This window comes from Alosa sapidissima, chromosome 1 (genome assembly GCF_018492685.1).
Source record: "Alosa sapidissima isolate fAloSap1 chromosome 1, fAloSap1.pri, whole genome shotgun sequence".
Lineage (NCBI taxonomy): Eukaryota > Metazoa > Chordata > Actinopteri > Clupeiformes > Clupeidae > Alosa > Alosa sapidissima.
Genome location: NC_055957.1, coordinates 35,132,035 through 35,145,752, shown reverse-complemented (window position 1 = coordinate 35,145,752; position 13,718 = coordinate 35,132,035). Strand labels below are relative to the sequence as shown.

General features: G+C 39.0%; 1 protein-coding gene across 5 annotated transcripts; it reads left to right on the top strand.

The window, feature by feature from the left end:
• Positions 1-2,126: 2,126 nt before the first annotated feature.
• On the top strand, positions 2,127-12,678 carry LOC121680695 (G2/M phase-specific E3 ubiquitin-protein ligase-like). 5 transcript variants are annotated; one of them, XM_042060387.1, is made up of 7 exons: positions 2,127-2,390; positions 10,082-10,327; positions 10,489-10,808; positions 10,975-11,156; positions 11,484-11,578; positions 11,675-11,889; positions 12,266-12,678. In XM_042060387.1, exons 2-7 carry the CDS (start codon positions 10,083-10,085, stop codon positions 12,547-12,549), a joined length of 1,341 nt encoding a protein of 446 aa, XP_041916321.1. In that variant the 5' UTR covers positions 2,127-2,390; position 10,082; the 3' UTR covers positions 12,550-12,678. The 5 variants fall into 5 exon arrangements, with proteins under 5 accessions (XP_041916321.1, XP_041916191.1, XP_041916467.1 ...); XM_042060257.1 differs by having other exon boundaries at positions 11,484-11,889; XM_042060533.1 differs by lacking the exon at positions 12,266-12,678 and having other exon boundaries at positions 11,484-11,591; positions 11,675-11,811.
• The last annotated feature ends 1,040 nt before the right edge of the window (positions 12,679-13,718 follow it).

Sequence of the window (13,718 nt, the reverse complement as noted above, 5' to 3'; positions counted from 1 at the left end):
GTTCAATGTATTGCTGTTTGGGGTCTGATAGTCAAAGACAGATGCCAGTGGTGTTGTTAGATGAAATGGGTCATGATCGCAAATGTAAAGTTATTAAAACTGGTGGTAACAGCAAGGGGAGATAATCTTAGGTCGTAAAGTTAGGCTACTGTAATTAACATTATGGTAAATGAACACCCATAAGTATTTCTGGACTAAAATATTGCAAAGCGATTTGGTTACTTTATTTGTCTTGCTTTTATCAGTTGTAACATAGTCAAAACGTTAAGAATGTCATATCAGAACATGAAATAATAACTTACTTAGTCACACTTAGAAGCTAGCTATTCTAGCTAGAGCTAACGTTTATCGTAGCTCATAGTGCTAGGGCTAATGTAACTAGTCAGTTTGTACGTTGCCCAGCGAATAAACTTACTTCTTACATGTCTTAAGTTAAAGAATTGAAAGAAATAGGAAATAAAAAACTTGAACGGTATTATCTGTTTACATTCAGATCTTGCCAAAGACTTTGCCTAAGTGCTATCTGCCGTCCTGTTCAGAGTCTATGGTTGCTATAGCAACCGCTGCTGTGCTTCATAGTCTGAGGAGATAAGCATGCAATTGTGGTTGAAATACTCCCGAAACACAAAGAAAACAAACCAAAATATATCTATGCAAGAACATGGGATGTTGTTGTATTCCAAACAATAAGCCAACAGTCGTGGAAGGGCATTACTACGGTTAAATCTCACTATAATCTCCTAGCTGTGCGATATGTCCCATTACAACCCACTGATTTGATTCGTGTTCTTGCCGTCCACTAGGCTATTTTGCTGTGGCACGAACAAAACGTGACGTCACATGCAAGGGGTGAATTGTCTACAGGAGCTTCCAATCGCGAGGGAACTTGCATTGTAGGCATAACTAAGGGATGCAATAACACCACCAACAACCAAAACTAGCCTACTCATTGTCAACATGTACATTAAATGTAACGTTTCATGTGAATCAAATTAAAATGTTTTCTTTGCAAACGTAGGCATAGGCATATGGTGACAGATTAATTAAGTGTGCTTGCAAAGCAGCACACTTATTGTTCTTCTTAAGTTTTATTATGTGTGCTTGCAAAGCAGCACACTTATTGTTCTTCTTAAGTTTTATTATTATTATTTTTCCCGTCTCCCTAATTTTTTGTCAGCCCTAGCGCCTAGGCCCTTTGAGACAGAGACACCGTTCCAACTTTAAAACGTCCGGTCAGTACCGGTGTAAGTTGGTCGCGACGTCAGATGACGTCAGGTGGGCGTGCCGTTCGTCCGCCATATTAGTCACAGCCAAACGAAATCGGCGGCGAAGCTCCGAAACAGGAAGTCGTCCATATCTCAGGAACACTGTCACATATCGATACCAAATTTTGTATATGAACTGGGGACTCCAGTGTGAGGGTGCATAGGCAAAAAAAAATAAAAAATATTCCAAAAGTTTCCATCATTTGGCAAACCACCCCCAGGTATTTGGTAACTCACACCATTCACCTTTTCACCATTTATCTTCTATCACAATGCCTTCCATGTATGCACAATGTCTCAGAGCAGACACAATGTCCAGGCAACCTTGCCCAATCATGAAATGATATAATGATATAGCTTACATAATAGAGTTGTTTTCACATTGACGGTATTCAAATTAAATTTTTCATTATTGTTAAATATCATGATGGGAGAGTATTATTAAAAATGTTACAAGTATGCAAATGCATATGTTTACGGGCATTTAGGTTTTACGGTGTTGTTTTGTTGTAAAGACATGCAAGGCATTCTGGGCCGTAATGAACAGTGGTCGGCAGCACTCCATAGGCTACGTATTAATATGAATAGGTGTTTCTGTAAACCTAGGGACAATAAACAGCTATCTCTGTTACAAAAACGAGCTGGTAATCGCTCATTGAAGAGGGTACTATGATAAAAAGATTGTTTTCCTAAAAGCATGGAGTTGACGAAAGAATAAACAATCAATGTCACGTTAATGTTAAATAGCCTAGAACTATCTGAACGCTAGGTGGCAACGTTGTATTACATTTCACTAGTGTAGCCTACTTGAAATACGGTGTGAGATTCACAAGTAAGGAAGGTGCAAATATTATGTAATTTATCATGGGAAATTATTGGAAATGTTATTTCTTGTTTATTCTAATTGCAAACCACACACATCCATTCGGAAGCACACGTAGACATTTAATACTGGAAGACTGTCATTTCGTTTATTTGATGTTGCTTAGCAACGGGGACAGACTTCAGAGCAAAGATTCTAGAACAGAGCTTCAGAGAGACACGTTTTGAGTTCGTGGCCAAGTACCTAAAATATCGGTTTCCATGTGTAGGCTATGTGCTGGATGGTGTGCTTCCTTTATGAAAGTAAGTGTTTTATACAGCTAACGTTACAGACATATTGAGTCATGTTGTAGTGGTCCACATAAATGTGCCCCTTCTGTTATTAGAATGCTAAGCAGAGATTTTAACATCATTCATTTCTTGTGTGGCTAGAAGCTAGCTAGGTCATAGGGAGGAGATGTTGCTGTAACGTTATGAGATTTATGTTGCTTAGCGTAATGCCATGGTCATTTGATATGAGATGCTTGTACTCATAACTTCGTCACTAGTAACTTTAGGACTCCTATTTTTTTTACTAAGAGTAATTCAGGAAGCATTTTAGCCCTAAAAGTAGCGCCTGAGTCTGTGACAGCTTAAGCGAGGACTCCTAAATAAGACCGATTCACAAACAATGTTTTGTGGTGGCATTTCACGTCGCTATGTTTTGAAATGCGTCTAACAATCACAAGGGAACAATTTTGCATTGTAGGCATAACTAAGGGATGCAGTAACACCACCAACAACAACCAAAACTAGCCTACTCATTGTTTACATGTACATTAAATGTAACGTTTCATTGTGAATCAAATTAAAAGATTCTCCTCTTTGCAAACTTTGGCATAGGCATATGGTGACAGATTAATTTAATAATGTTGCTGCGTGAATCACGGTAAGCGGGAATGAAGTGGCCACTTCTTAATAGGAGTCACTGTATGGAAGTAGGCTAAGTAAAATAGAGATGTTTAAAATAGGATAAAGTTAGGATATGTCCGCTTGACAACGCAGAGATGGCCTTTGGCCATAGTAACCATCCATTTAGAACGACTGGCCTTCATAGCAACCAAGGATCTTAGCTGTGATTCATGTAGCTACAGTATACATACAATGTGATCCAAAGTATAGAAAGGTGATGAAATATACAGAGACAGGTCAAGAAATATAGTGCAATGTAGACAGTAGTATACAGTTGATTTACAGAAGGTGGTTTAGAGTAATATGAATTAAATATAAATATGTGCAGTGTATTAGCAGTTATCTCATACAATAAGTAGAATAATGTATGTAGATGTAGCAGTAACATTATAATAGTAGAAATAATAATATAGATATATGCAGTGTATTAACAGAATATAATAAAACAGAATAAATATGGATATTCAATATGACAAATTTATAACAGATATGTACATAACATACAGCTATGTGCAGTGTGGAAACAGTGTCATTGTAGTACAGAAACAACATTATAAGAGTAGTAAGAATACGTTTATGTGCAGGATGAATAGTATAAAGATCAGTAGAATAACTATGTAGAAATGTAATTACAGTAGGCCTATGTACATTTGTAAATAAACAGAAAACTATGGGTGAGAGGGATAAATTAATTTTATTTAGTCGTAAAAGTAAATTGCATTCAATTAAATTGCAATTAAAAATCTTTCCAGTAGGCTTTAATGTCACGCAAAAAGTACAACCAAAGCTGAGCTTGATCAACTAGAACGTCTAAAGAACCAGAACTTAAGTGTAGTTTTTTGCTGGGTCCCAGGCCATGTTGGTCTGAGGGGAAATGAGAAAGCGGACAGTGCTGCTAAGCAAGCCCTCAATGAAAAAGTCACAGAATGTCAAATCCCTGCCCCAGACCTTAAACCTATACTGAACTCTTACATCTCAGATAAGTGGCAATCTGAATGGGATTAATGTACCAACAACAAGCAAGGAATGTGAATTTTGGCACGTTTTCATGATCCACTGGGTCGTTATGGGCCACACAAAATACGGTGTTGCTAAAATTACTCCTATTGTGGCTATTAGAGACATGCGTTCATGAGTATCCAGCTCAATTTAATGAGTTAAGTAAAATACATTCACACACACAAAAAAAACATCACTAATGTTGTGGACATTCCTTTATTCTGAGATACATCAATAGGCTCTCAAAACAATCCCAAACAGACATAAGGTCTTTATAGAGCAAATCCATATAGATTATTTGTCAAATAAACCAGTAAAACAGAATTAGGGGATGGAATATATAACATTCACACTCATAGCTCATATTTCTAAAATAAATCAGTGAAAAAATATCCTGACAAACAAGCAGCATTTTAATGCCTTAGTCATATTTCATAATTTCACATTTTTCTCTAGGTTACCTGATAGCCCAGTTTGAGAGGTGCAAGACGCGTGACATTATTTATTTTTGCAGCCAATCACTGCTGTTGTTTTATTGTATTGATTTGATTTTAGTCATAGAAGCTAAATTCGAAGGCAGGCCACAGGTAAAAGCCAACGAACCGCATTCACCCCGCAAGGCAATAGTTGAATAGAGCTTTTGAGGTATTGCCACTGCTCCAACACTGAAAGGCACTGTTAGAATGCTTGGATCAAGCTAGGTTCAGCATAGCGTATGTCACTGTCTGCTCACGTTGGTGACTGGACCAGGGCAAGCACACTTTCGCAGTTCCCGCCAGAAATGCAGTCTAGTTTTTATTATTATTTTTCCCGTCTCCCTAATTTTTTGTCAGCCCTAGCGCCTAGGCCCTTTGAGACAGACACCGTTCCAACTTTAAAACGTCCGGTCAGTACCGGTGTAAGTTGGTCGCGAAGATGACGTCAGGTGGGCGTGCCGTTCGTCCGCCATATTGGATTGAACAGAAAGCGAAACTAAATTTTCACAGGTCACAAATTTGATCCGAACACCACGAAACTTGACGTACATTATCCTTGGACCAAGCCTCACAAAAGTTACCAGAAGGATTTTTGATTTTCAAAAACGTTTGCCCGTCACAGCCAAACGAAATCGGCGGCGAAGCTCCGAAACAGGAAGTCGTCCATATCTCAGGAACACTGTCACATATCGATACCAAATTTTGTATATGAACTGGGGACTCCAGTGTGAGGGTGCATAACCTAAAAAAAAAAAAGAAATATTCCAAAAGTTTCCATCATTTGGCAAACCACCCACAGGTATTTGGTAACTCTCACCATTCACCTTTGCACCATTCATCTTCTATCACAATGCCTTCCAAGTATGCTCAATGTCTCTAGGCAGCCACAATGTTTCCGGGCAACCTTGCCCAATCATGAAATCCTTGCTCTGCCATGGGATAGTATGGACTTACGAACTGAAAAAGCAAGGAGAACAGTAGCTATTTATAGCTTACATAATAGAGTTGTTTTCACATTGACGGTATTCAAATTAAATTTTTCATTATTGTTAAATATCATGATGGGAGAGTATTATTAAAAATGTTACAAGTATGCAAATGCATATGTTTACGGGCATTTAGGTTTTACTGTGTTGTTTTGTTGTACAGACATGCAAGGCATTCTGGGCCGTAATGAACAGTGGTCGGCAGCACTCCATAGGCTACGTATTAATATGAATAGGTGTTTCTGTAAACCTAGGGATAATAAACAGCTATCTCTGTTACAAAAATGAGCTGGTAATCGCTCATTGAAGAGGGTACTATGATAAAAAGATTGTTTTCCTAAAAGCATGGAGTTGATGAAAGAATAAACAATCAATGTCACGTTAATGTTAAATAGCCTAGAACTATCTGAACGCTAGGTGGCAACGTTGTATTACATTTCACTAGTGTAGCCTACTTGAAATACGGTGTGAGATTCCCAAGTAAGGAAGGTGCAAATATTATGTAATTTATCATGGGAAATTATTGGAAATGTTATTTCTTGTTTATTCTAATTGCAAACCACACACATCCATTCGGAATCACACGTACACATTTAATACTGAAAGACTATCATTTTGTTTATTTGATGTTGCCTTAGCAACACAGCCTTCAGAGCAAAGATTCTAGAACAGGGCGTCAGAGAGACACGTTTTGAGTTTGTGGCCAAGAACCTAAAATATCGGTTTCCATGTGCTGGATGGTGTGCGTCCTTTATGAAAGTAAGTGTTTTATACAGTTAACGTTACAGACATAATGAGTCATGTTGTAGTGGTCAACATAAATGTGCCCCTTCTGTTATTAGAATGCTAAGCGGAGAAGCATGCTAAGCAGAGATTTAGTATCATTAATTTCTTGTGTGGCTAGCTATAGGGAGGAGGAGATGTAGTGCTATGTTGCTAATTGGGATTTATGTTGTTTAGCGTAATGCCATGGTCATTTGATATGAGATGCTTGCACTCGTAACTTCGTCACGTATAACTTTAGGACTGCTATTTTTTTTTTACTAACAGTAATTCACGAAGCACTTTAGCCCTAAAAGTAGCACCTACGTCTGTGACGGCTTAAAAGAAGTGGCAAGGACTCCTAACGCGATGTTTTGAAATGCGTCTACTATTGTCTACAGGAGCTTCCAATCGCGAGGGAACTTGCATTGTAGGCATAACTAAGGGATGCAATAACACCACCAACAACCAAAACTAGCCTACTCATTGTCAACATGTACATGAAATGTAACGTTTCATGTGGATCAAATTAAAATGTTTTCTTTGCAAACGTAAGCATAGGCATATGGTGACAGATTAATTTATTAATGCTGCTGTGTGAATCACGGTAAGCGCGAATGAAGTGGCCACTTCTTAATGGGACCCACTGTATGGAAGTGGGATAAGTAAAATAGAGATGTTTTAAATAAGATAAGGTTAATCAGAATTCTACGATATGCCCGCTTGACTACGGCAGAGATAGAACTGGCCTTTGGCCATAGCAACCATCCATTTAGAACGACTGGCCTTCATAGCAACCAAAGATCTGAGCTGTGTTGCAATGTGAGGCAAAGTATAGAAAGGTGATGAAACATACAGAGACAGGTCAAGAAATATAGTGCAATGTAGACAGTAGTATACAGTTGATTTACAGACGGTGGTTTAGAGTAATATGAAGTATTCCTTTATTCTGAGATAGGCTACATCAATAGGCTCTCAAAACAACCCCAGGCTCACAAAACAATCCCAGACATACGGTCTTTATAGAGCAAATCCATATAGATTATTTGTCAAATAAACCAGTAAAACATAATTTGTGGGATGGAATATATAACATTCACACTCATAGCTCATATTTTTTTAAAATAAATCAGTGAAAAAGTATCCTGACAAACAAGTAGCTTTTTAATGCCTTGGTCATATTTTATAATTTCAATTCCTCTGTAGGTTACCTGATAGCCCAGTTTGAGAGGCGCAAGACACGTGACATTATTTATTTTTGCAGCCAATCACTGCTGTCATTTTATTTTATTGATTTGATCTCAGTCATAGAAGCTAAATTCGAAGGCAGGCCAAAGGTAAAATCCAACGAATCACATTCAACCCGCAAGCCAATAGTTGAATAGCCCTCTCCTAGAGCTTTTGGGATATTGCCACTGCTCCAACACTGAAAGGCACCGTTACAATGCCTGGATCAAGCCAGGTTCAGCATAGCGTATGCCACTGTCTGCTCACGTTGCTGACCGGACCAGGGCAAGCACACTTTCGCAGTTCCCGCCGGAAATGCAGTCTAGTTTAATAATGCTGCTGTGTGAATCACGGTAAGCGCGAATGAAGTGGCCGCTTCTTAATGGGACCCACTGTATGGAAGTTCTGCGTAAGTGCTTCACACTTGGTTACTAGCTCAAAACACAACGTTGACGTTGACGTTGACACGCTGTATGTATGATCAGGCGGCGGTGGCAGCGGTGCTTCTGGAGGGTCAGACGCACAGGCCATGTCAGGGGACGGGGGTCTTGGAATGTCGCTGCCAGACATTAAGCCTAGGAGCTGGTAAGGAGAAGTTGTTCCACGAAAACAAGCAGGGAACGACACCTTTCTTCAATCGTTTTGGCCCCTCGGTAGTGGTAAAGTCATCCGGGAAGTGTCTGCTGCAAACCCGAGTCCCTTCTGTAGGAACAAAGTTGTCCCGTCGTATCTTTACCAGCCATCTTGCCTTTACCTCAGGATCGGCGGGGAAACGGTGGAAACTCAACTGTGAGTTAAACCTCGAAGAATTTGTACACTGTGGTACACAACAGTGTAAGGACGTTTTATGTATTTGGCGTTGATAAGTAAACCGCTTTCCCTTCACACTTAAAAAAAAAGGCTCATGACTGTAGGCGAACGAATGAATGATGAACGATGCTAACCAGGCTACTATAACAGATATATATTATATAACAGGTATAGTTCGCAAAGGCGACTAAGAGTTAGCCATTTTTTCAAAATAAAAGTCCCGCTAACCACATTGGGTTTAATGGAGATCGTTCAGAATAATGAAACAAACTTTTGATTTGACTAACCCTATAACATAAACCTATGTGAAATAAATAATTTATTAGGAAAAAACTGGTTAAATGTTCAAAAATACGTTTAGTTTATGAAGCTTCTTATGTGTTATGATTTGTATAGTATTATTTATTGTTTATTAGGCTGTTAATTAATTAGACATTGTTGTCAAGTTGTTGAGCTAAGAAAACTAAGTCTTGTGCCCCCTCAACATGGGGGTGAAATGGCATCCTCACATCATCAGCTTTCAGAAAATATACAATTTATGTCTACTGAATCGCCCGGGCGGCGTACGGGCATCATCATGTGCCAACCGCATCACAAGCAATGGAATGGTATAGTGACATTCAAGTTGTTGAGCTAAGAAAACTAAGTCTTGTGCCCCCTCAACATGGGGGTGAAATGGCATCCTCACATCATCAGCTTTCAGAAAATGTACAATTTATGCGGATTGAATCGCCCGGGCGGCGTACGGGCATCATCATGTGCCAACCGCATCACAAGCAATGGTATGGTATAGTGACATTCAAGTTGTTGAGCTAAGAAAACTAAGTCTTGTGCCCCCTTAACATGGGGGTGAAATGACATCCCCACATCATCAGCTTTCTGAAAATGTACAATTTATTTCGACTGAATCGCCCGGGCGGCGTACGGGCATCATCATGTGCCAACCGCGTCGTAAGCAATGGTATGGTATAGTGACATTCAAGTTGTTGAGCTAAGAAAACTAAGTCTTGTGCCCCCTCAACATGGGGATGAAATGGCATCCTCACATCATCAGCTTTCAGAAAATGTACAATTTATGTCGACTGAATCGCCCGGGCGGCCTACGGGCATCATCATGTGCCAACCGCATCACAATCAATGGTATGGTATAGTGACATTCAAGTTGTTCAGCTAAGAAAACTAAGTCTTGTGCCCCCTCAACATGGGGGTGAAATGGCATCCTCACATCATCAGCTTTCAGAAAATATACAATTTATGCGGATTGAATCGCCCGGGCGGCCTACGGGCATCATCATGTGCCAACCGCGTCGTAAACATTGGTATGGTATAGTGACATTCAAGTTGTTGAGCTAAGAAAACTAAGTCTTGTGCCCCCTCAACATGGGGGTGAAATGGCATCCTCACATCATCAGCTTTCAGAAAATATACAATTTATGCGGATTGAATCGCCCAGGCGGCCTACGGGCATCATCATGTGCCAACCGCATCATAAACAATGGTATGGTATAGTGACATTCAAGTTGTTGAGCTAAGAAAACTAAGTCTAACTAACTAAGGGATTATACTATACTGTACATAGCAAAAAAGTCAGGGGTCAGACATTTTTAAAATTAGGTTTAGGGAAAAATTTAACGCACACGCACTATGACTTCACAAAATCTCACTCCAGCCAAACACCCAAAGTTGGCAACCCTGCAAAAAGTGCTTTGGCACATGTCAATGTAGTGAGCCAATTCTCAGAATAGTGTGAGTAGAAGACACAGAAGTGTAATTTCTTTTAAAGGATGATTATATCAGCCCTCCTGATCAGCCCTCCAGATCAGCCCCCCAGTTCAGCCATCCAGATCAGCTCAGACTCAGACCCCCAGAACAGCACTACAGAAAGTTATTGCCCTGTGCCTTCTACCTCAACAAACCAACCGTCTACTAATTACAACAACTACCTTTCAGTAGTGGCTGCACTGTCTGATGTATCAACTGATGAGGAGGAACTGAACCATGCAATATTTGCAAGCCTGCAGAGTGAAAGGTTTGTACACAATTAAAATGTCTCACATACTGTATGCTTTCGTGAGATACTGTATTTTTTTGCTTTCAAGAAGTGTTGCACAGAGCTAAACTAACAGTGAGCTACAAACTTATAGGGTATTGTAACTGTGGCTGTAAATTGAAATTAATCTTGTTCTACAGTAGATCCACTGGATGTCCTCCAGCAGTGAAAGACATTCTGGAAGAGCTTGCTTCAAAAATCAACTTCAAAATGAAGTCGAAGTTCAACATTAGCAGATCAAATGTGCTTGATGGAGCCATAAGAGGATTCAAAAGGGGGTCATATGATCCACATTATAACATCATGGTCAGATTTTCTGACGATATGGGTTTCCCTGAGGAAGCTATTGATTTGGGAGGACCAAAAAGAGAGTTTTTGAGGCTTCTAATGGATGCTTTGTCACAATCATCTATGTTTGAGGGGGAGGAAGGCAAAACAGATTTGGCCCTTGACAGTATTGGTAGGTTATGTCTTGATTATATTGATCAAAAAATGTTAAATGTTGATCCCTAGACATTTTTCACATATCAGAATTAATTGAATTTATTTCATTAGTTGTCAAATCAGGATTTTTTTTCTTTAAAACATTAGATGTCTAAAATTGCATGTAATCTTATTTTCCCTAGCCATGAGGGAGGACCGGTATTTTATTGCCGGGAGGGCCATTGCAGTTAGCCTCGTCCACGGCGGTCCTCCTGCATGCTTTCTGTCCCCAACTCTCTTTACGCGCCCCGTGAATGGACCTGACTTCGCCAAGCCGATTTTGGAAGATATTGCTGATGGGGACCTGCGAGAAAAAATTAAGATGGTATATTTGTTTTTATATATCACATATTGTCATATACAAAGAATTACTAAGTGTAAGATGTAGTGACATTGCTTTCTGTTGGTCAGCAGTGCTGATGTTGACTTGCACAGGGGTGGGGCTAAGGGCTGGGTGGTGGCTGTGGGTAGGGGATAGCGCGTGTTTGTGTATGTGAGTGCAGTCTGTGTGTTATGTTGACAATAATTGTAATAATATGCAGCACTGTTTCTATCTTAGTGCTTACTGGAGAGAGGAAAGCATTTCATTGTAACATTCTGCTGCTTTATTTTCTTTTGTAACACAATTTTGTTGTTTGCTTCTTTTTGGAAGATTGCAGAGAGTAAAACCATTGAGGACATCCGAGCAGCTACCATTCCACTAGAGGAATATTTGGCCAGTGCTGGTTGCTTGAGACCACTGCGAAGGTTGGCAGACAAGGTTGTGCTTGTTGATGACATCTTGATGTTTCATGTCGTACACAGCTTTGACAGGGAAGTAAGTGTCCTTTTTTTTTTTAACAGGTTTCAGGATGGTCTGAGAACCCTTGAGGTGTTGGACAAAATCCAGGCTTATCCTGAAAGTTTTCATCCCCTTCTTTGTTGGGTGCCTTCAACCCTGAACACAAACCTGCTTGACGAGTTTTTCATCATTCACCGATCTGAAGAGGGTCCCAATAAATGGACTGCTGAAGATGCTGTCATTCCTTTATGGCGTGACTATCTAAGTGATGCAGAAAGTTAGTACATGTATTTTAAGTGCTTCTTATGTTTATTGGGACAAGGGAGAATGGAACTGGTATTACGGCCTGAAGCTGTGGGTACACTGTATCATATTGCTTCTTATATAACAATTTAATTTACAACAAATCATGTTTGAAGACACCAAATTATTCTGGTTTGTTAGTTTATTTGTTTCTTCTTCCTGTGTTGTTTTACCAATCAGTCTTTATTTACCAAACCATATTTGGAACTAATACAACTTGCCTCTTATCCAGTTAGAAAGAATTGAATGAATAATGCACTTATCTTGTCATGATATATACTGAAGGCCTACTAGTGATGTATGTGTGTTTTCATTTTGCTCTGATGTAATCTTCTCTCTTTAAATTCTAGCACAGGGAACTGAAAAACTGGCGTCCATCCTGATCTTTGCCACAGGAGCCAGTAGGATCCCACCACTTGGCTTCTCGCCACGACCCTCAGTTGAATTTCTGCATAAAGAGCATGGCACAGACACAACATACAAGCTACCCATTGCAAACACATGCATCAATTGTTTAAAGTTACCTCTACACACAACATACAATGATTTTCAAGAAAACATTGACTTTGCCTTGGATAATACCCATGGCTTTGGTTTTGCTTACATCGTGTCATTAGTGTATGTCTCCATGTAAATGTCAAGTTCACAATCTAAATAATTGAATCGTAAAATGTTTTAACATGCTTTTCTACGTTTGTGTTTAAATGAGGTGATAACCTTATACTGTTACAAATTGCTTCGTGTTTGCCCATAGCTTACATACTATGAGTCAATTTGCTTGTTTTTCATAACATGACATACTTTGTGTGTAAAAGTATTGAGGGAATGCTTATGAAGCTTTATGATAACCAAGATTTTAGTATGTGACAATATTACACTTCTTTTATTTTTTTTTATTTTTTTTTTGGTTGGTTTGGTTGTGGACAAAAACTAGAGTTCCAGTTTTGTTAAACCTCAGAAAAAAGTAGAAGGTAAAAACTGTTTCATTTATGTTTTGTTTTTCCCTAATTAAATACAGGTTGAAAATCCTCACACCTGCACCAGGTTACATTGAGCATGGGCATTTGTCTTTTTATCCTTCTCTGGTGTGATGAATTCTTCTCTGATAGAATAGAATTCCACATTTTTTAAAAAACAATGTTACAACAATCAACGTTTATTCAATGTTCAATAAAGTGTGATCTCGTATTTCAGATATCTCACTTTCTTGTGAATTGAATAATGGAAAGTATGAATGTGAAACTTGAAATGTAATAGTGTAAACCTCAGTATCTGACATCCATGAACTCAAACTAGACATAAAGCATTACATCACTACAGACATTTTCTTCTCTTGGTGCAATAGCTGTTGAGGGTGTAAAGTATTACTTGATATTTGTGCTTTACTTTAGGACTGCCTTTCAAGAAAATGAACAAGGTTGCAAAACAAATCAATACCATGATTGTTATCATCTTGAAAAGGATCAAATGTCTGCTGAAGTCTATCCATTGTCTTATTGATGGTAATGTTAACTGATGGAACAACAATATTGTTGTTTGTTTGCAACTCAGAGAATGGTCTATCATAATCTGTACCAACAGCGCTGTCTATTTTGCAAATTCCATTCATACCTGGGTTATGCATTCCTGCAGTGTTAATTATGCCCCTTTGCCACAACTGGAGAGGGCTTTGCCCTCCTTGTGTGGAATGACCATGGTTATTCCACTGGTTTTGAAATTCTGTGGCAGACCTAAATAAAATAGGCAAAATAAATGGAGCTCATTAAGTGAATCTAATATACCCTGCTCCTCCATAAAGTTGAA

Coding starts and splice junctions, on each gene's coding strand:
- LOC121680695 (XM_042060257.1), top strand. CDS start 10,083: ATGATTATATCAGCCCTCCTGATCAGCCCTCCAGATCAGCCCCCCAGT. Junction 10,328..10,488: donor GCAAGCCTGCAGAGTGAAAG/GTTTGTACACAA, acceptor CTTGTTCTACAG/TAGATCCACTGGATGTCCTC. Junction 11,890..12,265: donor CTATCTAAGTGATGCAGAAA/GTTAGTACATGT, acceptor TTTAAATTCTAG/CACAGGGAACTGAAAAACTG.